Source organism: Myxocyprinus asiaticus, chromosome 9 (assembly GCF_019703515.2).
Source record: "Myxocyprinus asiaticus isolate MX2 ecotype Aquarium Trade chromosome 9, UBuf_Myxa_2, whole genome shotgun sequence".
Lineage (NCBI taxonomy): Eukaryota > Metazoa > Chordata > Actinopteri > Cypriniformes > Catostomidae > Myxocyprinus > Myxocyprinus asiaticus.
Genome location: NC_059352.1, coordinates 43,244,568 through 43,267,749, shown reverse-complemented (window position 1 = coordinate 43,267,749; position 23,182 = coordinate 43,244,568). Strand labels below are relative to the sequence as shown.

General features: G+C 37.7%; 1 protein-coding gene across 2 annotated transcripts; it reads left to right on the top strand.

Annotated features, from left to right (window-relative positions):
• The first annotated feature begins 1,063 nt into the window (after positions 1 to 1,063).
• LOC127446487 (cytochrome c-like) lies at positions 1,064 to 15,651 on the top strand. Of its 2 annotated transcripts, none has more exons than XM_051707452.1 (3): positions 1,064 to 1,213; positions 14,825 to 14,999; positions 15,085 to 15,651. In XM_051707452.1, the coding sequence occupies exons 1-3, from the start codon at positions 1,175 to 1,177 to the stop codon at positions 15,228 to 15,230; spliced, it is 360 nt and encodes a 119-aa protein (XP_051563412.1). In that variant the 5' UTR covers positions 1,064 to 1,174; the 3' UTR covers positions 15,231 to 15,651. The 2 variants fall into 2 exon arrangements, with proteins under 2 accessions (XP_051563412.1, XP_051563413.1); XM_051707453.1 differs by lacking the exon at positions 1,064 to 1,213 and adding an exon at positions 13,769 to 13,930.
• The last annotated feature ends 7,531 nt before the right edge of the window (positions 15,652 to 23,182 follow it).

Here is a 23,182-nt window from a genome sequence, read left to right as displayed (position 1 = left end):
TGTCCATACAATGCAAGTGAGTGGTGACCAAAACTTTGAAAAAAGTACATAAATGCAGCATAAAATTTAATCATAAGACTCCAGTAGTTTAATCCATGTTTTTAGAAGCGAATCAGTTGGTTTTGGGTAAGAACAGACCAAAATGTAACTCCTTTTTCACTTTAAATCTTGACATCTGCAGTCTCCTTGGAGATCATAATTTTAAGCTCATAATGGAGCTTGAAATCATGATCGTGCCTAGTAAAAAAAGAATAAAATTTTGGTGTGTTCTCACCCAAAACAGATTGGATCGCTTCAGAAGACATTAATTAAACCACGTGAGTCTTATGGATTACTTTTATGCTGTGTTTATGTGCTTTTTGGAATTGGGGTGTGAAATAATTGGGTTCAAAACAGTGTTACTATGAATGCAAACTTTAATACAGTGAAAAAGACACTCTATTAGCATAACATAAATATATATAAATAAATACAAATTTCCAACATTATTTTGAATGTCCATGTACTAAAATAAAATATTTGATGCCATGAGTGTACCTTCATTTACTATTACTATTATTTTGAATGACCATGGAAAACTGCAATGTGATAACAATTTTCCCTGGTCGCAAAAAGTAGTCCGTTAATTTACCTGATGAACTTTCACCTTTTGCTGACCCTTTATGCTTCGCAGAACTAATGTGTGCTTCTAAATCACTTGCACCTTTATTAGCAACTGACACATAAGTGCCAGCTTTACATGTCATACATTCTGCTTCCCACGGATCTCGACATGGATGAAAGCATGGGAATTTTTTGTGCAAATCTTCTGTAAATTTGCACTTTCGTTTGGGCATTGTTTCCACTCAGCTGCCATTTGCTGCTACTGTCAAGCAACTGTTTGATGCCGAACACAACAGAGCTCCGAGCGTTCGGAGAGATTGACAGGCAGGAATTTGGCCAATAGTTGCTGCAAGCCTCTTATAATTGACCAATTGGTGTGCGAGAAGGCGGGACTTACAAAGAGGGGTTAAAGCAATGCAAATATTTGCGCGCACACATTTAAGTATTAGACCAGATGCACGTCATAATGCACCTAAAGCCGAATCCCAGACATATGCGCAAATTTAGAAATCCCGGCCAGACGCTTTTTTAAGGTCCGAAAAAGAGGACATATCCGGGAAAAAGAGGACGTATGGTCACCTTACCGTTACTTGATCTGCATTATTCCTTGGTAAGTGAATCTGGTGCTAAAACTGAAGTTTTTGAGAGAACAGCATTAGCCAACCACTTTAACTCCAGGTTACTGGAGGTTAGGCTGTCATCTGCTCTGTGACCAGTGGAAAAGGGAAAAATCTTTGAACTCGTTTAGCTAAAAACTGAAAAAGACTTTATACACTCTACGTTGCAGTTCTTTAACTTAGCCACTAGAGCGCACCCTTTCAAAAACAATATTTAAACTGAGAACCATTTGAGCACACTGCAGCGCAGTACTGCACATGAGCAGCAGATGTCGCCATCCGTCTGCAAACATAGCAACATTTCAGGGGACAGGAAACAGTGGTGGTGAAATGTGGTGGAGGTGGAGAAAGCGAGTGTTTAAGGAACATAAGGGAATAATATGGGAAGGACACAGTGGCCTCTAAAACAGCAAGGGGAGATTCCTAAGATTGAAAATGAGACGCTAAGAATTAAGGTTTTAAAGGTTTAGAGCGGTAAAAAAAAATTTATGGATAAACTGGGTTTATAAATAATTAAAGGTCATCAGAGGACTGCCTCTCTCACACCCACTTGGTTACACACAATTTCTTTCACAGCCTTTGAGAATGGAACCAATAGACAAAATTACACCATATGGAAGCCCTAGAGGTGTGTGTACTGGCAAACAGTAGAGGGGATACCCTGTGATGACGGCATGTTAGGATTGTAGAATCTGAATTTGAAAAAGCATGCCTTTAAAGGTGCTGTAAGTGATTTTTTTTATATAATGGTAGGCTGAAAATTTTCCTACTCCCTGAAAGATAAGTGTCCTGGGATATCTCACCAGTCTGTGACAGCTCCAGGCTCGGTGAGCAGCAAACAAAAATGTGTAAGCGGGCCACAGCCTTTGAAGCTTCCTTCCTGTGAATCATTTTGTGCTTTCTCATAATGTTGTAGTTAAAGCAGTTCATTAAGATTTAATGTCATTTTCAGATTCATAATAGTTCTCAGTTGAGAGAGCTATTTTGCTACTATTGAGTTTGACAACAACAGCTCTTCTTCTCTGTATCGGTCTCAACGGCGTGGCTAATTCAATGGTTCAGTCAAATGGAGGTGCCTGAATGGATCAAATCACTTTCAGCACCTTTAACAAGCAGCCATTTTCTGTATGTTGCTCTAGAAACAGTCCACAATTGGCTTGTTGTCATGGCAACAAGTGCAGCAGTGCATTAAGCCCGAGGCGGAGCACTTGTATTAAAATGAATGGGAGAAATTGGAACATCCAATATGGCAGATGTAAAACCGGATGCCTTACAGGTAAAAGAGACAATCACCTTTCAGATACAGGTATCACCTTTCAGTCAACTCGAGAACACACATGCACATTAGCTGGACTGGCCTGAAAAATAGCATTATTTAGCGTGATCGGAGCTAAAAAAGTACAATTTATGATAAAAATTGTTGTCAGATTTTATTGCTTATTTGAAATGTTTTCTTTGATCGTAATCTTGACCAACCATTTTGGAGATTTTGGTCCTTTCCTCATTCAGGTAGATAGGAGCTGTACTTTTATGCCATTTGTATCTATAAAAAATAGCTGCCCTGGAGCGTTCCAAAGATGGCCGACAGTGGACTGACTTTCCTTGAAAGGGAAAAGATTGTTCTGGTATAGTATCTGTTAGATTTAAGGATAAGCGCAAAGTCATATGAGAACTTTTGTGTAGGCTTATTAAAATAAAGCACTGTGTATGTGATTATAGTATTTGTGTAATATGTATGAGCAAGGCCAACCCAGGCTCTGTTGGCGAGATTTTAGATTGGCGCCTGCATGACACTGATAAATGATTACTGCCAGAGTAACATCTGCACACAGGTGTGAGGGACTTCAGCATTTTACAAATAACACAAAGAATAAATATATTCCTCTCTCTCGGTTTTGCTCTCGTGTCCCCTCCATGTGAGAATGATGCAAAGATCTAATGAGATTTTACTAAAGTTCTCACTGAAAACGTTTGCTCGCAGACTTGGCACTAAACGGCATACGCAGTCTCATGAATGGACACGGAGTGGCTGCATCACACTTTTAGCATAATATTGCACTATTGAGCGCTAAGTATTTTATTTTATTTTTTTAGAAGAGGAGAGAAACCGCGCGCACTCGCATACATGGTTGCCAGATTGCATAAATTAAGTATTACATAAGGTGAAATATTTCCAATTTGTGTAAGTATAAATCTCTGATTGGGGTGTTGCATCTATTATCTGGCAACCCTGAGCATATTAAAAGCTTGTGGATGCGCTATAGGTTCCAAAGCCAGACAAATGAAAGATCTAATAAAAAACATTCATGATAAATTGACCTGCGGGCAGTAGTTTGCCCTGGTCTGCAACTGAGGGTGCTCTAAGGTTCGTTTGAGGGTGCTTAGCATGAATGCTTTAGACTACATTTACATTTACATTTATTCATTTGGCAGACGCTTTTATCCAAAGCGACTTACAAAAGAGGAAAACATAAGCGAATCATCTTAAGGAGACAGTGGTACGAAAAGTGCCATACTACAAAGTATCACTAGCATCAGAATAGTATTCAAAACAGAATAAAATGCAGCAGGATTTTTTTTTTTTTTTTTTTTTTAATGACTGGTTAAGTGCTCATGGAAAAGATGTGTTTTTAGTCATTTTTTGAAGACAAGAGAGTGAGTCAGCTTCACGATGGAGTTGGGAAGGTCGTTCCACCAACGTGGTATGATGAAGCCGAAAGTCCGGGAAAGTGTTTTAGTGCCTCTTTGTGTTGTTACAACAAGGCGACATTCCTTAGCCGACCGCAGGCTTCTAGTGGGCGCGTAGCTCTGCATAAATGGTTTTAGGTATGCTGGAGCAGACCCAGTGACTGTTCTGTATGCCAGCATCAGAGCCTTGAATTTGATACGTGCATCAACCGGCAGCCAGTGGAGAGAGACAAGGAGTGGTGTAACATGTGCTCTCTTTGGTTCATTAGAGACCAGACGTGCTGCTGCATTCTGGATCATTTGCAGGGGTCTAATTGCACATGCAGGGAGGCCTGCAATGAGAGCGTTACAGTAGTCCAGTCTAGTTATGACAAGTGACTGGACAAGCAGTTGTGTGGCATGTTCAGAGAGGAAGGGTCTTATCTTCCTGATATTGTAGAGTGTAAATCTACATGATCTTGCGGTCTTTGAGATGTGGTCTGTGAAATTTAGTCTGTTATCGATGGTTACCCCTAGATTTCTGACCAATTTGGAAGGTGTTACTGTAGTTGCACCCAGCTACACGGTGATGTTGTGTTCAACAGCAGGGTTGGCTGGAAAGACTACAGTCCTAATCATGGTCTCTTTTAAAAGAAGACACTTTGGAATTTTTTGGTGAAGTGAAACCAAGCAGCAATATAACTGAAATTAAAACAACATTATAGAAACTTAAGTTTATTTTAAAGAAAATACACTGCACTTAACTTGCACTAAACTTAAATAAAACAAGTAAAAACGGCCCACAGTGTCCGTGCCGGTTAAGAGGTTCTTAATAAGTTATTTCAAAGTAGTAAATAAACATCAGTGGCTGACATGAACAGTCGTTAACTTGTGATTCTTACCTTTATATTGCTCTTTTTGTTTCTGCTTCTCTTCTTTGTGCCGCTTCCTGCCTCGTGCACCTGATAATTTGGTTCTTTTTTCACGCATTTTGTCCACATATGATAAGGATCTGATTTTAATATAATCATGTAGCACTAGTGCTCAATATATGGGCAGAGGGGCGCACAGTGATCACAAGAGGACACACTTCTGAAAAAAAAAAAAAAAACTTGTGCAGCACCTCTCTGTCATTTTGCGCCCTAGGCAACCGCCTATGTCGCCTATGCCACGGGCCGGCCCTGTATATGAGACAAAAGGTCTTTATTTGCATTATTTTTAAAAATGAATGAGGATAGGAATCAGAAAGCAAAACAAATTCAATGTACCCCAGGTATTTCCATGATTGGACTCTTTTACAACACAGCAATGTGAATCGAGCTGTCACAGCAAACATACATCCAAGTATTTACTCCTTAGTATCTCTGAAACGATAGATCCTATCAGTTGAAAAATCATAAACTGATTGTCTCTACACGTTTAGAATGTGGGCTATATGAAACACTGTGTAAGAGAGAGTTAAAAAAAATTAAAAAATAAAAAGATTTATTTCAAATAAATCGTATTCAAATATCTCTTATGCACAGAAATTCATTAAAGCAGTATGTACACCGCAGAAGCTGCATGTAAAGCAGCATATACAGTTGAAGTCAGAAGTTTACATACACCTTAGCCAAATATATTTAAACTCAGTTTTTCACAATTCCTGACATTTAATTGTCAGTTTGGTCAGTTAGGATCACTACTTTATTTTAAGAATGTGAAATGTCAGAATAATAGTAATATAATTATTTATTTAATCTTTTATTTCTTTCATCACATTCCCAGTGGGTCAGAAGTTTACATACACTTTGTTAGTATTTGGTAGTGTAACAGGAGCCAGCTGGTACGTGATAGCTGTGCAGTAAGCGTAGAGGTGCATTAGCGACTGATGCTAGGGGCTGTAGCCTTTAGCCTCCTTGCGCGCGCGCCTCCCATGCCGGCTGACACCGGTTCGAATCCCGTTCAGAGCGGGTCGAGCAGGACCGGTTACAGTGGTGCCGTGACCTGGATAGGAGTAAGGTTTAGGGGGGTGAGTGTGACGGTAGCCAGCTGTGCAGTATGTAAACCTCACTCCCCAGACTTCAAGAGGCACACTAGCGATTGACGCTAAAGGCTGTAGCCTTTAGCATCCTTGTTAGCAGTGCACCTCCCACGCCAGAGATGCCTGTTCGAATCCCGTTCGGAATGGGTCGAGCAGGACCGATTACAGTAACATTGCCTTTAAATTGTTTAACTTGGGTCAAACGTTTTGGTTAACCTTCCACAAGCTTCTCACAATAAGTTGCTGGAACTTTGGCCCATTCCTTCAGACAGAACTGATGTAACTGAGTCAGGTTTTTAGGCCTCCTTGCTCGCACTCGCTTTTTCAGTTCTGCCCACAAATTTTCTATCGGATTGAGGTCAGGGCTTTGTGATGGCCACTCCAATACCTTGACTTTGTTGTCCTTAAGCCATTTTGCCACAACTTTGGAGGTATGCTTGGGGTCATTCTCCATTTTGAAGACCCATTTGCGACAGAGCTTTAACTTCCTGGCTGGTGTCTTGAGATGTTGCTTCAATATATCCACATAATTTTCCTTCCTCATGATGCCATCTATTTTGTGAAGCGCACCAGTCCCTCCTGCAGCAAAGCAACCCCACAATGATGCTGCCACCCCCATGCTTCATGATAGGGATGGTGTTCTTTGGCTTGCAAGCCTCACCTTTTTTCCTCCAAACATAGCAATGGCCATTATGGCCCATTTTTGTTTCATCAGACCAGAGGACATTTCTCCAAACTGCAAACTGTAGTTTGGCTTTTTTATGGCGGTTTTGGAGCAGTGGCTTCTTCCTTGCTGAGCAGCCTTTCAGGTTATGTCGATATAGGACTCATTTTACTGTGGATATAGATACTTGTCTACCTGTTTCCTCAAGCATCTTTGCTGTTGTTCTGGGATTGATTTGCGCTTTTCGCACCAAACTACATTCATCTCTAGGAGACAGAATGCGTCTCCTTCCTGAGCGGTATGATGGCTGTGTGGTCCCATGGTGATTATACTTAAATACTATTGTTTGTACAGATGAACGTGGTACCTTCAGGCATTTGGAAATTGCTCCCAAGGATGAACCAGACTTGAGGAGGTCCACAATTTTTTTCTGAGGTCTTGGCTGATTTCTTTTGATTTTCCCATGATGTCCAGCAAAGAGGCACTGAGTTTGAAGGTAGGCCTTAAAATACATCCACAGGTACACCTCCAATTCAGTACACCTCCTATCAGAAGCTAATTGGCTAATTGCCTAAAGGTTTGACATCATTTTCTGGAATTTTCCAAGCTGCTTAAAAGCACAGTTAACTGGGAGCCATGTGACGGCATGCGAAGGGCAGACATGTGAGAGACATCTCTGCGCACTTTGCTAATTTTTGTAATTATTTTCATGATATAATCCGGTGAAATTCGATACACCCAGTTACACATTTTCTGTTTCAGGTAAACATTGCAAAGAAGTCAAAATCCTCGGGCTCTGGAGACATTAAAAGACACTTACGGGTTCAAGATGAAAGCCCAGACAGGCCTGTGGACCGGGGACTCGATTTGGATGGCGCAGCGGGAGAAGGAATCCAGCGTCAACTATCCAACATGTCAGTGATGTTGACGAAGGTACTTGCGGACTTTGAGGATCTCGCTGTAATACGTCGATCGATTACGGCAATGGAAAAAAACTTCTCTGAGCTAGTCACGAGTGACAGATGTTGAAAAACGAATCGATTATTTGGAGGCATCAGAGAGGGAATTAGCCGCTAATCCGCCCATGACCAAAGTTGATTTGGAACGTGTTCTTGAAAAGCTTGAAGATCTTGAGAAGCCACAGGAATAACATTCGAATTGTTGGAATTCCTGAGCATGAGGAGGGCAGAGATATGGTGAAATTCCTAGACGAGCTTTTCCCGAGTCTGCTCGACATAACAGGCCACAAGCTGGAAATCGAGCAAGCTCACAGAGTCCCAGCTCACAGATCTGCTGAGGGAGACAGGCCTCGATCGATTCTGGCCAAATTTTTGAAATCATCCGATAAAGATCTCGTGTTGCACCAGGCGAGGAGCAAAGGAAAGCTTTCTTGGAAGAATTACAATATTTTCTTGTTCCCAGACTTTGCGAACTCGACGAGAGAAACGCGATCGGTTTAAGAAATGCAAGAAACTCTTACATCAGCATAAGATCACTTTTGCTCTGATGTTTCCGGCCAGACTGAGAATAAACACAAAGGATGGCAGCAAAGTATTTACATGTCCCAATCAGGCAATGTCTTTTATTGAAACAATGGGTGAGAAATCATTGGGTGTTTTTCTTGTGAGTGGATTGGCTCAATGTACATGCTCTGGCTTTCGGAGGAAGCTGGGCGCCATTTTTGTTTCTTTTTGCATTGGATATGCCGAGTGGTTGGAGTTTTTGTTTTGTGGATTAACACTTTTCCTTCATGAAACTTTTGCATTGACGGAAGATCACTTTTACAATGAAGTTCCGCAAAATATCTACATGCCCACACAAAGGATGTCTTTTATAATGTTGGCGGACAGTGTAAATCATGGGATATACTTTTATGCAGCCTCCGAGTGAATTGACTCTTGACCATCCGAGGAACCGGGATGCGTGTTTCGTTTCCTTTTGTGCTGGTTCCGCCTAGCGGTTGGAGCTTGTTTTGTTTAATAACACTACTTCGGGACAGTTATGAATGAATCTGTCAATTCCTTGTGCTTATGCCTCCTGTTGGCTGGATTATGATTTGTGGAGAATTTTTGTGGGTCATTGGAATGATTGTCATCTGCTGCACTCATCAGCTGGCTCACTGAAGATTTGTTTGTCAGACCGAGGAAACTGAACGGCTTTATATCGGCTGGAATTTGTTTTGTGAAGGAACACATCTTCAAGACAGTTCTGTGAATGAGTCTACACGTTCTTTGTATTTATTCTCCTATTGGCTGGGGTTTGTTTTACAAAATATTTGATGTTATGTAATTTTGCCTTACAAATTTGTGAGGCAAAATTGAGCAATCTGATGGCAAAGTTGTCACGGGGGCTCTCGTAGGCATACATGGACTCTTTGAGTTTAGAGGGATTGACGCCGGTTGGCGCTGTCGTGCGCGGGGTTAATGTGCACGTTTTTCTTTTTTCTGTTTGTTTTGTTTGGGGGGAAGTTTGGGGTTTTATTGTTGCATTAATGTTGAAATGTGGTCTTCATAATTTTGTCTTTGGCACACAATTTATTTTTTCTATTATATCAAAATGTCAAATGTTAATATGAGTGGATGATCTCTCTCCATGTGGAATGTGAATGGGTTGGGGCACTCCATAAAAAGAAGGAAGGTTATTTCTTTTCTTAAACGTAAGAAATATGATATTGTGTTTCTTCAAGAAACACATCTTTCCCCACAGGAAGCTGAAAAATTTTCTTTCGTGCTGGCTCAAGTAAGAGCAAGGGAGTCATTATATTGGTAAATAAACATTTACAATTCAAATGTCTCAAACAGTTTAATGATAAATTAGGAAGAGTTATTATAGTTTTAGCAGAAATTCAGGGGCAAAGTCTGATTTTGGCTAATATTTACGCACCTAACGCTGATGATCAGGGCTTTTTTATAGATCTTGAAGGGATGTTGCAAGCCGCTGGCACCCCTCATGATATAATTTTGGGAGGAGACTTTAATCTTTTGATGGACTCCTTGATCATAGTGAAGCAAACGTGTGTAAGCACCCTAGAGCAACACTGACGCTTCACAGGATGTGTAAAAACTTTTGAACCTATCTGGTAGAGACTATAATTTTTTTTTCATCAGTCCATAAGATTTATTCTAGAATAGATTTTTTTTTTATATCCATATCCCTCATTTCATCTGTTGTTGATTGCTCAATTGGAAACATTTTAGTCTCGGATCACGCCCTGGTGAGTTTAGAGGTGTTGCCACATATAGAGAAAAATAAATCATATAGTTGGCGCCTTAATGTATCCCTTTTGCAAAATCCTGATTTCAAACAAATGTTAAAGACTGAAATCAATATTTATATGGAGACCAACTGGTCCTCGGTATCCTCTGTGGGCGTGGCTTGGGAGGCACTTAAGGCGGTTCTTAGGGGTCGGATCATACAGTATGCCTCATTTGTCAAAAAATCCAAAGCACGAGAACTCGTGGAGTTGGAAGAAAATATTAAACGTGCAGAGGCAGAGCTGAAGCGCCATATGTCATTTGATGGCCTCAGAGAATTGACCCAACTGAAATACAGATATAAAACTATTTTGTCGCAGAAAGTGGAGTTTTGGTTATTCAGGGCAAGACAGTCTTACTTTGAGTTGGGCGACAAAGCCGGGAAGCTTTTGGCTAGATATATAAAGCAGAGAGAGTCTCTTTCTATCATTCTGCTCAGTGAAATCTGCTGGTGGTGAAATTTTTACCTCAGACATTGATATTAATAATGCCTTTAAAGAGTTCTATCTTGATCTTTATATTTCCACGTCTTCGTCTACTGATGAAGATATTAGAAACTTTGTGGAACCATTAGATCTTCCTAAACTGTAGACTGAGCAAAAAAACTCTCTTGATTCTGAGATAACCTTGGAGGAGCTTGACGAGGTAATTAAGTCCCTACCTACTGGCAAGGCTCCTGGGCCAGATGGTTTTGCCGCAGAATTTTTTTAATCCTATGCTACAGAACTGGCTCCACTTTTGTTAGAAGTTTATACTGAATCATTAAAGAATGGAAAGCTTCCTCCAACCATGACACAAGCCCGGATCAGTCTGATTCTTAAAAAGGACAAAGATCTAAGCGAGTTAAAGGTACCGTCCAATCTCCCTGATCCAACTAGATGTAAAAATTTTGGCTAACTGATTAAGTAAGGTTATGACATCTCTTATACATATAGATCAGGTGGGGTTTATTCGGGGCTGCAGCTCTTCTGATAACATCAGGCGTCTCATCAATATCATGTGGTCAGAAGCGAATGATCAGTCTCCGGTCGCTGCCATCTCACTTGATGCCGAAAAGCCTTTTGATACTGTAGAATGGGATTATCTTTTTAAGATTTTGGAAATGTATGGGTTTGGGAGTACAATTATTGGTTGAATTAAGTTACTTTATGGACACCCTGTAGCAGCGGTACAAACAAATTGATTAATTTCAGATTATTTTACTTTGGATAGGGGTACTCGGCAGGGTTGCCCTCTTTCCCCATTATTGTTCTGTCTTGCCCTGGAACCATTAGCAGCCACGATAAGAAAGGAGGATGATTTTCCAGGGGTGGTTGCGGGAGGTGTGGCGCATAAGCTTCTGCTTTACGCAGATGATATTTTATTATTTGTCTCTGAACCTACTAGATCTATGCCTTGCCTCCACAGAATTATTCATTCCTTTTCCAAGTTCTCAGGATACAAAGTCAATTGGTCTAAATCTGAGACTCAGTGTTTACAGTTTTTAAGAAAACTGACTTGAAAGGCTTACTTATAGTTGTCTCTGCATATTAAACTGGGATAGAATAAAGTATTTTAACACAGACAAAGTTACATACTTCAGCTTTAATTCTGCAGTGTAAAGACACATTAGGCTTGCAAAACAACATTGTGACATGTCACGATGACTAATAATCTAATCATCTATATAAAGTATGCTTAGCTTAGTGTTCTATAGTGTTTCTGCTCAAGGCAGGACTAAGCTACCTGTTACATTGGGGTTGTAATATGGAATATGGGCAGTTGTAGGAAACAGATTCAATAAAGAAAGACCTCCTGAATTTTACAGGAATTCCTTAAAGGTCATTTGTAATGTTTAGTTTTGTTTACATTGTAAGGCCCTATGTTAAAAGAATATTCCTGGGTTCAATACGAGTTAAAACTCAATTGACAGCATTTGTGGCATAATGTTGATTACCACAAAAATTAATTTCAACTCGTCCCTCCTTTTCTTTGAAAAAAAGCAAAAATCTGGGTTACAGTGAGGCACTTACAATGTAAGTAAATGGGGCAAATCCATAAACATTAAAAAACTCACTGTTTCAAAAGTATAGCCACAAGACATAAACAATATGTGTGTTAACATAAACTCACTTACTAACCTTTTCTGTGTAAAGTTATATCCAATTTTACAACTTTGTTGCCATGACGATGTGAAATCAGCAAACCCTAAAATGACTGTGAAAATTACGATTTAAACAAATTTACAGCTTTACAGTTGTTTTAAAGAAAAGAAGGTACAGGTCTAAATTATTTTATGTGGTAATCAACATTATGCCACAAAAGCTGTCGATTGAGTTTAACTTGTATTTAACCCGGAATATTCCTTTTATGAAATGTTCTGGATTCAGTACATGTTAAGATAAATACACAGCATTTGTGGCATAATGTTCATTACCACAAAAATTTATTTTGACTCGTTCCTCCTTTTCTTTAAAAAAAGCAAAAATTGAGGTAACAGTGAGGTCCTTAAAATGGAAGCGAATGGGGATAATAAAAGTGAATGTGGCCAATTTTGGAGGGTTGAAACACAGAAATGTGAAGTTTTTAATTTTATAAAAAGCACTTCCATTAATTCTTCTGTTAAAACTTGTATATTATTTGAGCTGTAAAGTTGTTTAAATTGTAATTTTTACAGTCATTTTAGGGTTTTAAGGTTTGTTGACATTACATTGTCATGGTAACGAAGATGTAAAATTGGCTATAACTTTACACAGAAAAGGTTTATAAGGGATTTTATCACACTAAAATTATGTTTACACACATATCCTTTATGTCTTGTGGTTCTACTTTTGAAAAAGTATTTTAACGTTAAAAAATTGGCCCCATTCACTTTCATTGTAAGTGCCTCACTGGAAGCTCGATTTTTGCTTCTTTTTTTTTTAAGAAAATGAGGAACGAGTCGAATTTTTGTTGTTGTTGTTTTGTAGTAATCAACATTATGCCACAAATGCTTTCGATTGAGCTTAACTTGTATTGAACCCAGAATATAACTTTAATTAATGATCTATTAAGCTACACTAAATTTTTAAAATGCCTTTCATAGCATTTCTCCTGAAAAATAGCTTATGACTCACTGTATCAACACCGGTCATTTTCAAAAACAATTGTCTTTCAGCCATACTGTACGAACAAACTATTAGGCAACAGTGTTCTACATCTGACAACCTGTCATTTGTCATTCTTGTCAGTCAGTGTAACTCTCTCATTTATTAGTCACTGTTGACTTCTGTTGTTGACGGGGCAACACCGAATAACTTGAAAATCTAGTCCTTTGAACACCTCTCGTGTTCATATTCCCGCGAACAAGATACTGCGTCACATACAGTACGGCAATGTAATGAAACTCCTGTCACACTGTCAGAACCTCTTGACGCAACGTCAATGTCATTTTATACAGCTGCTCAGTAGAGGCACCTTACGGCATGGTCTGGTAATGCGTACATCTGAGGCTTGCGTAACTTTACATTACTATACAAGTCAGCAAAGCACATTAATCTTGATATTTCAAGGTTCCCACAGCCTTTGACTAATGAATTTCTGACTTTTCCATTCGTTCGTGATCAATTTTAAAACTTAATTTAAAGACATTTCACTCATAAAGAGCAATCTTCTTTAGCTGAGCATAACAAGAAAAAAAAAATAATGTCCACGACTTTGTATGATTTTATTAGGCTCATTTTAATTGATTAATTTTAGTAAAAAACTTTTGCGAGACTGGAAAATTAAAATCATCATTTTAAAATTCCCTGATATTTCCAGGTTTTCCAGGAAAACCCTGGAAAGAGTCCGTTTGACAAAAAGTCAACGCTGCACATTTATGCTACATTTACAGGTAGCATGTCGAATCTCCGCCTTATCTAAACCGATTATCTCTTTCAAAGTCCTGTCTTCCCTGTCAACTCCACGGATCGATCTTCAGGGGAACCGCTGAGCAGATTCGTCGATATGAAGCATGTGACGGCGCAGCGCATGATTGTGACGTCACACACCGGAGCCCTCTAAAATTAAGTGACCTTCCTCTCGCGCCCTGATAGCGAATCGGTCCGCCAACCGGGACAAGAAAAGTACCGCAACACGCGAGGTAAGGAGCCTTCTAACACGGCCTGAAATGTAACGTTGGGCAAATCACGCTATTTTAACAACTGTTGTCGTGTTAACTATCAGAGCAGTGAAATTTTAGACGAAATGAAGCAGTTCTGATGAAGAATGGCGTAAGGTTGCGTAAGCTTGCCGGTTTTCTTCAAGAACAGTTCTGTGTCAGGCAAAGTCTCCAAGGGGTTTTCTCAGTATTTTGGTCAGTACGACGGGGAAAAGACTCGTTTTTGGTAATTGAACAGTAATAAGCGCTAAGTTACTCGTGGGAAAGTCAATATTACACTTTATGGGTGCTAAGCAGATGTGTGCTTACTGCAAGCTTCCGCTCGAGGAAGCAACGTGGATCTCAGAGCCGGTTTATGCCTTTAAATGTGGGCTTTCATCAATATATTGCTTATTTGTGAATCCCTCGATAAGTTCAATACGAATTTTGTCGCAAAAATTCTAGTCCGGTTTATCCTTTTATCTAGCTTGATTTCTGACGAGCCACCCGGCTTCAATCTGTAATTAAGGCTGCTTCTAATTAAGTCCATTTAAATTTATCCAGGGACGAATAACATGATAATCCGATGGTTACAGTGGAAAATGGACAGTGAAGCCAATCACGTTCTTGACATTTAAAGCCAGAGATTAGAAACCGAAAGTCTCGGCGTAAACATTAACTGCCCCGTGATGGTGTTCTGATCATATAAAAAGGGAATAAAACTTAACAGTTTGAATTGGTAATTTATTACTTAAAGCTTATAAATTGCACTTATAAAGTGTGAAGGACAGATGCTCTCTTCCCATTGAATGACCTTCTATTATTCAGTTCTCAATACCTGTAAATAACTCTTCTCTTCAAATGCCTTTCTGATTTTTACACCTCTTTTACTTCTAGGTAAATATGGGTGACGTTGATAAGGGAAAGAAGGTTTTCGTCCAGAAGTGTGCCCAGTGCCACACAGTTGAGAACGGAGGCAAGCACAAAGTAGGGCCAAATCTGTGGGGTCTTTTTGGCCGCAAGACTGGTCAGGCACCTGGTTTCTCCTACACGGATGCCAATAAGAGCAAAGGTAATGCTGTTTATTAAAGAAGTACAGGATTTCACAAGGAGATGGTTTGACATTACATAACTCTTATGATATCTCACTTTCGCAGGGATCGTTTGGGGTGAAGATACATTGATGGAATATTTGGAAAACCCCAAGAAGTACATTCCAGGCACAAAGATGATCTTTGCTGGCATCAAGAAGAAGGGCGAGAGAGCGGACCTTATTGCATACTTAAAGGCATCCACATCATAATGCTGATGGAAAGAAAGGGAAAATATTTAAATTTAATGTTAGTAATTTGGGTTTGCAATGTCTGTAACAATATCAATTCAAAACGGTGTGATAGATCAAGTGGCCAGGAATATTCCTTCTGGGTATAACACATGGCATGCTTCTAATGCCAGTCCATTTCAGCTGTGAGGATTTCCATTTCTTTTTCTGTCCAAAAATGTAGAATCAAGTCAAGTTACTGCAGGTTTCCAGTGTTTCCACTGAGAGAATGAAAAAATGTGTCCCCTGGCTTCACAAGAGCTGTTGTACATTAAATTATTGAACTGTACTAAACCCTGTAAGTGTTTGGATTGCAATGAGTGACTAAGAAAGCTGCATGCGTATTGGTGACTATTGAATTTACCATATGGATTTGAACTGTCAAATAAAATACAAAACCTTCCTTTTTGTCTCGTATATTCTTTCAGCTTTTTATGTTCTAATCAAATGCACTGGCTAGCTGATATTTCTATATCTGCTGTTTGAAGTGATGGAATACCAAATCTTCTGAATTTCTGACCCATATGCGGAAGAGAGAGTAAGCTGGTGTGTGGTTCACCCAAAAATGGGAATTCTGTTTTGTCTTTCATCCTCATGCTCCAAACCCATATGACTAAAGGAGATATAAGCAGAGAATATTAGCCTCAGTCACCATTCACTTATATTGTTTATGAAAAATATGCAATGAAAGTGAATGGTAACTTGAGAGGCTAACATACTGCCAAATAGCTTCTTTTGTGTTCCATGGAAAGAAAGGAAAAAGTAATGGATTTGGACTAACATGGGTAAGGAAATTATAAAATAATTCTTTTTTTTTTTTTTTTTTTGGTTGAACCCTTTAAGACCTTCAACATTGGGAATGAAGATTTAGGCATGTGCATTATTTCAGGACAACGTCCTGGAAAATTGCATCAAGAAATACATAATGGAGATCATCCATTTGTAAGTACAAATGCTAATTGGCATATCTGATGTTTCAATGCATTGCTAATCTGTGAAAATTAAATTCTTCGTAATTGCTTTTATTCCAGTTCATAGAAAGTCACACTTGCTGTTGAGGACATTAATATTTGATCTGAATTATGGTCATAGTTCAAAATCATAAATGGTGCCACTCTTGTTTGATAATGAAACCCAACGCATTGTTCCCTCAACAAGGAGAAACTGAGCCTTTCAGGAAATGGGGGATCAATTGTACTGCAATAATAGATATATTATTACATTGTACATTTACAAATGGTTATTAATGAAAACTTTATACCACTAAAAAGCATGTTCATGTAAAAAATCTGATGATTGAGCATCAGCTTCTAAAATGTATTATGATATTTAGTGGCCTCTGTTTTTTAGATTCATTAAACCAACATTATGAATGTAACTGTAGAATAACCATAACAGTTAAATAAATAATGTTATCTTTATAGAATTTGCTAACATTATCCGTGGATAAAACTTAATTTCCTTTTTAGCATCAGCTTGTTAATTGAGGGTACTTGTGATCTGAGTCCTGAAGTCACCGGAACAAAATCTGATTTATTTATTTATTATTATTATTATTATTATTATTATTATTTTGCCATGCACTTGGAAATGGTATAGAATGCGTAGTTTTTGATAAGCCCTGGAATTAACCTTAAAAAAAAACACAAAAAAAAACACTCCATTGCAAATAGCAAAGCTGCAAAAAATAGGAAAACGATACTTGAAGAAATATTAAGTCATTATAATCTTTGATTGAACTTCACTAAAAGAAGATACGTAGAGTACATATCAGAGATCAAAGTTCACACAGAGGTCGGAATTCCTCTCAGAGTGCACCACTCTCAGCTGATCAGATCCAGTCTGACCAGCCACCTTACACCAACCTTTTACAACTTACTTGTTTTGATTATTGAGGGGGTTACCAACCCCCATCCCCCCGGAATCTACGCCCCATGCAACTATGACAGAGAATGTCAATGTTTTTTTAAATATAAAAATTCCTAATATATAACTTTTGTAAAGGTGTCCGATTTATAACATAAACGTGTTTTATTTGCAAAAATAAAAAATTACATGACGTATGTGGCCAAGTAAATGTGCTGCTTGTCAATGTCATTTCAAATGAAAATATCGCCATCTACAGGTCAATGGCCGTTGCGTAATGCTATTTTGTAAAAGTTAGTCTGTTAAGGAAACATAAAGGTTGCACAATCAACATGCATTTGTGTTGTAACTGGTAAGATATGACGCCCATTCATTAAGGGAAATGTTGTTAGTAAATCAACCAGGAAACATGCATTTGGTTTCACATAACTAGAGTATACCAATGAAATCAGTAAGCATTTTGGTTGACTGTAATATCATTTAAGTGTAGCGTGCCTTAAAAGTTATATATGTTGTATATTAATATAAAAGGAACAGTTAAGACCTGAGACCTTGATTTGTGGTTTTGATATCTAGTGCACGTACACCACTCAACGTGTCACAGAGAGGAGCTTCTGTCACGCGTAAAAATGTGGTAGCATTGGGTCAGGTTACAGTCTATAATACAATTTGTTTTACGTCTTCTTGTTTGACATCTCTTTAAAAATACAATATGAATGTGAACGCAAGAGCCAGTAAGCGTTGTGAAAATATACGTTTTATAGATAAACAAATCAAATTGAATGATTATTTGAAGCATTGCTTCAACATCTTGAAGGTAATAATGCCCGATACATGAACAGAAAAACAAACAATGCATTAAGAACAGTATTAGATTTTCCCAAATCAAAATCTAGCAGTTAACCATGGAAGTAACTTGAGTTACGACATCAACATAACATCAATATCCTCAAGGTGAAAGTATGGAGATAGAATTGTTGCATATTAACGTACAAATGGAAAGATATTCACAAATAGAAAGTTGGTTCACAAATAAATTTAATGAGATCCACAAATAAATGTAAGTAGTTTCACAAAAATGAAATGAATTCACAAATAAAAAGAATGAGTTTTACAAATATATATGTTAGGAGTTTCACAAAAATAAAGTGAATTCACAAATAAATAAAATGAGATTTTCAACAAACAAAATAATAATAATAATAATAATTGCAAATATATATTTTTAACTCACAAACACAACTCTGTCCAGCATCATTTGTGAATTGTGTGCATTTATTTGTGGATCGCTTCCTGTGTATTTGCAGATCGCTACACGCATTTGTCGATTTTGAAACAAATCTAGCATCAAGATGTGCACACAAATCTACAAATAGGTGGACTCCACCCATCGTCTACTCAAGCCAGTCAGATAAGGGCCACATTACTCGGACCAATCGTAGCAAGTTCTATCTTCAATCAATCGCACTTCGTTTTATTATCAGGGCGGGACCAGAGTCACAGCTCTCATGAGTATGGAATCAAACACATACAGATAAGCCCCAAGGCAGTAAACTTTTCAAGAAACGGACGCCATCAGAGGAATACCGTGACATTTATTTGTGGATCTCATTAAATTTATTTGTGAACCAACTTTCTATTTGTGTATCTCTTTCCATTTGTATGTTAATATGCACCACTTCCATCTCCATATGAAAGTGTCTGATACAGGAAATGAGAAGAAACATGAATAAGACATGAGCTGGGAGGGCTCTGAGAATAGCAAAATAGTAAGTGTAAATAATGCAACAGGACTCCACTAGAGGTTAGCAGTAAGCTATTTTTCTCTTTCTTTCTTAAAGGTGCACTCAGTAATTTTTTACTCATTAAAAAAGTTGTACTTAAGAAATTAATTGTAATTTTGAAACATGTATATAAAATCATGAGCACTCATATGAGATGAAGACTCAGTGTCATATCAGTAACCTTATAAAAACATTTTTGTTCTACATGGGGAGAGTACCTTCATGGGGGCTGCCATGTTAGGATCCTATGACCAGCCAAAAACTATTCGCTTAATCTCAGTAGGTGCCCTGTTATTGAACACTTTCACTCGTGGATTAAATTAATCATGGCTGACTGTGAATAGCGCATTTCTACAATGGCATCAGTAACTGAAAACTTTAGCATTTTAAAATAATGCTGCATTCAGGCCTCTAGGTGTCAGTGTAAGTCCATGATGACATGCATACAAAATTAGTGAGTGCACCTTTAAGGCTGAGTAGAAATCAAATGAGCACTTATTTTTTAATGTTTCACTAACACTTTATGCAAGTGTATGCGACAAAAATGGACTGTCTTCATTTTAATATATTAATTTATTGTGCTTCATTGGCATGAAAAACATTTGCATTTCCAAAGCATGTGCAGCTCTCTCTCTCTCTCTCTCTCTATATATATAAAGTGTTTACATACTGCATTAAGTGCAACATAATTAATATCTGCACTTACTTTCCCTAACTGGCCTTGCATTCATAACATTCATATTAGAAAAAGATTAGTCAACAAAGATTAGTCTCTTTGAGTCAATACAATAAAACTGTGTTAAGATAGTTTAGCTACTCTTGAATACATTATGTGCAATGCATTCACCAAAATAAATATTTGGTTAGCTTAAAACATTCACACCAGCATAAAATATTTAAATAAAACATTTTGTATCAGAACTTAGCAATATAAACCATTTTGAATTCTAACAGAACTTCGCTAGCCAAGATTACCAAATTGTATATTTTCATGCTTGGTGTGCCTGATGGGGGGGAAACAAGAAAAACAAAACACTGCATTCAAAACATTACAAGATGTAATAAGTTACAAAATCAAAATCAGCAACAGAAGGATCTGTTGTTCGTTCATTGTTTGTAATAACTGTGCTGAATGCATTTCTTCTCAACTGTCCATAACTGCATAATATTCCATCTCAGGTCTTGAAAATGTCAACAACCACAAATATACACATAGATTTCCAGTATATTATAAGATTTTTATAAATATAGTATATGTTAACCCTTAAATGAATGGGAATTTCAACAAACACATATATTCAGATCTTTAGAGACCTGGCACATATCACAAATGAATCTGCAAAATGCCTAGATAGTGTAAAATTTTCAAAATATTTTCAAAACATTTAGAAAATAATAAAATAAAATATATTTTTATGTTTTATTTTTCATATATCAAAGAGATAATGCAAAAAATCAGGACAAATCTAGAACAGGATTACTTTCACACTGAAATTTCATGAGACAAAATTAGCTATCAAACACATATTCAGCTACACATAACACATAAGGTACACAAGCTACATATCAAATCAAATCAAATCAAATCAAATCACTTTATTGTCACACAGCCATATACACAAGTGCAATGGTGTGTGAAATTCTTGGGTGCAGTTCCAATCAACATAGCAGTCGTGACAGTGATGAGACATATACCAATTTACAATAACATCAAATTAACACAACACAATTAAAATCTGTTATACACATAATTACACTCAACAATATACAAATAATAACATACACTGTACAGTATACAATATGCACTATATAGATACACATTATTCAATAAAAGTAAAAAATAAAAATATATTAAAAAAAGTATATATATATATAATGTACAGTATTGTACTGTATTGACATTCAGGCTGTCGGTTGATAGTCAGTTATTAAGAGAGAATATAATAATAATATAATTTATGACAGTCCGGTGTGAGATATAAGAGTAAGGGTAATAAAGTGCAGTGCTGATGTATTTGATCGTGGGAGATCAAGAGTTCAGAAGTCTGATTGCTTGGGGGAAGAAGCTATCATGGAGTCGGCTGGTGCGAGTCCTGATGCTGCGATACCGCCTGCCTGATGGTAGCAGTGAGAACAGCCGAGAACATATAAGTTACACAAGTATTTTCTCAGGCACTTATTGATTTTAAATAGATGCACAACTTACATAATTTCAGTAGTACACCCAAATGATAATAGTCATCATACTCTTCATGTGTTACACTTGCTGTAGTTAACTTCCATGTTGATTCTTCATCAAATAAATGTAAAATGTAAATCAAGTCAATCACTGAAACATCAGCATGTATATTGTGTGTTTACACGCATATGGGATACTGATAATTCACCATTGTTGCACAGAAAATCAATGTGAAATAGTATTTATTTGTATGAAAATAGTACTAATTTATCTTGAAATAAAGAAATAGATAACCTGTGATAGTAAACTTCTATAGATATGAAATAATCATAAAAATATAATTTATGGAAGTGCAAAAAAATAAATAAATAAATAAATAACGACACTTACATACATAGGGTCTTTAATGACCCTATACACTTTTCCCATTATAATAGTCTTTTTTTTTTCTTTTCTTTTTTTTGCAGTTTTGCTTCTTTTTTGTGTGTGTTACACTATTTATAAGAGAAAGATTGAGGAATACTAAAAAAAGGTGTTGGCACAACTTCAAGTGAAGTACAGGGGTTGGAATGAGGTCCCGGGTCACTAAAGACCTGTGGAATGCGTTTAAGGGTTAAACATATATGAATATAAATACTTCTGTGGGTAGAAGGATTCTGTTAAATCTGCAAAACTGAATTTGTGGTCAATGTATATAACACTAACAACACTAGGTAAACAACAAGCACAGTAATCTATGTTACAATACTTCAAACCAGTCATAAAATCAAGCTTTTATTTTCTCTGAAATCAATACAGATTGGATGGGCGGAGCTTCTAAAGCAAAGTTCTGTAATGCACTGACCACACACTCACACAGCCAGAGTGGATCACAGAACTTTCCCTTAGGAGCCATGGTTGAGCGTGTTTGTGTGTGTGTCCATATGTGTAAATCAGTCTAAATTATGTTAACTTGAGTATATACTGCAAGTATATTCAAGGCCATAGATTTGGCTTGAACATTGGAGGGGTTGCAGCGTGAAGCATTTACTTGGTTCCATTAATCATGGGGGGGGGGGGGGGGTTACTTGTTTTGATTATTGGGGGGGGGTTATCTCTCCCCCATCCCCCCCGGAATCTACACCCCATGCAACTATGACAGAGAATGTCTATGCACGCATTAATGGTTTTATAAATATACAGTTGCCTATAAAAAAATGTATCAGTAGGATATTAAATTACAAAAATTTACTCCCATCATTAGTCTTAAGTCTGTTGCTTGCATTTGCCTTGGTTGAGATGGTAGCCCACTAAGGACCAATCAGCTCCTGAGGTTCCTGGGAAGCAAAACATATGTGGGACTTTATGTCCACTTTCTAGAATAAGCTGACGTGTCTCATTAACAACTGCTGCAATGATACTATATGTAACAAAATCCTTAAAATACTTTGGCACAGTCTATAATTGATGCCTTACTTTAAGTAGCCCAAGTTATGGCAAAGTTATAATTGTGGCATGTTGGTCTAAGAAAAACATGAAAGAAAAAAATGTTGGTCAAGAATATAATATGAATATGTATATGCGGATACTTTCCTCCACCTAAGTGTTAAAATGCTGTAATTCAGTTTTCAGAAGCAAGTTTAAGGTCCTACATTAGGCCTATTTATGAATTTGTGAAGAAAATTAAGCTCTTAAGATGACAATCAAAACACTAGGTTTCAAGCTTTTTTGCACAGGTTCTCTTCTTCAGTCCAGATTGTATCCCAAACTTCTGAAATATTTTTTTAAACCATGGCATCACTTTAAGCACTGACTAGAGCAGTCTAATGTAGTGTACAGTTGTGTGCAAACGCTATCCTGAGTTTAATGCATCACCTCCAAAAACATAAACTAGGGGCCAAAGCCATTGATGAAAGTTTAATGCTGAATAGTAGATCTGAATGTTTAAGTGTCTGCTTACCTTATGGGTCGGCCGGTGTCTGTCCTGCCCGTGCTTTGAAACAGACTGTATATGTATCGCTGGACCCCCCTCTCTCCCTTGCTAAAGGAATGTCGACGTGGAGCTGCCAAACGTGAACGTGTAGGATACTCATGAACGCGCTCGTTGGAGAGACTTTTCATACTTT

Coding starts and splice junctions, on each gene's coding strand:
- LOC127446487 (XM_051707452.1), top strand. CDS start 1,175: ATGGTCACCTTACCGTTACTTGATCTGCATTATTCCTTG. Junction 1,214..14,824: donor TTGATCTGCATTATTCCTTG/GTAAGTGAATCT, acceptor TTTTACTTCTAG/GTAAATATGGGTGACGTTGA. Junction 15,000..15,084: donor GGATGCCAATAAGAGCAAAG/GTAATGCTGTTT, acceptor TCACTTTCGCAG/GGATCGTTTGGGGTGAAGAT.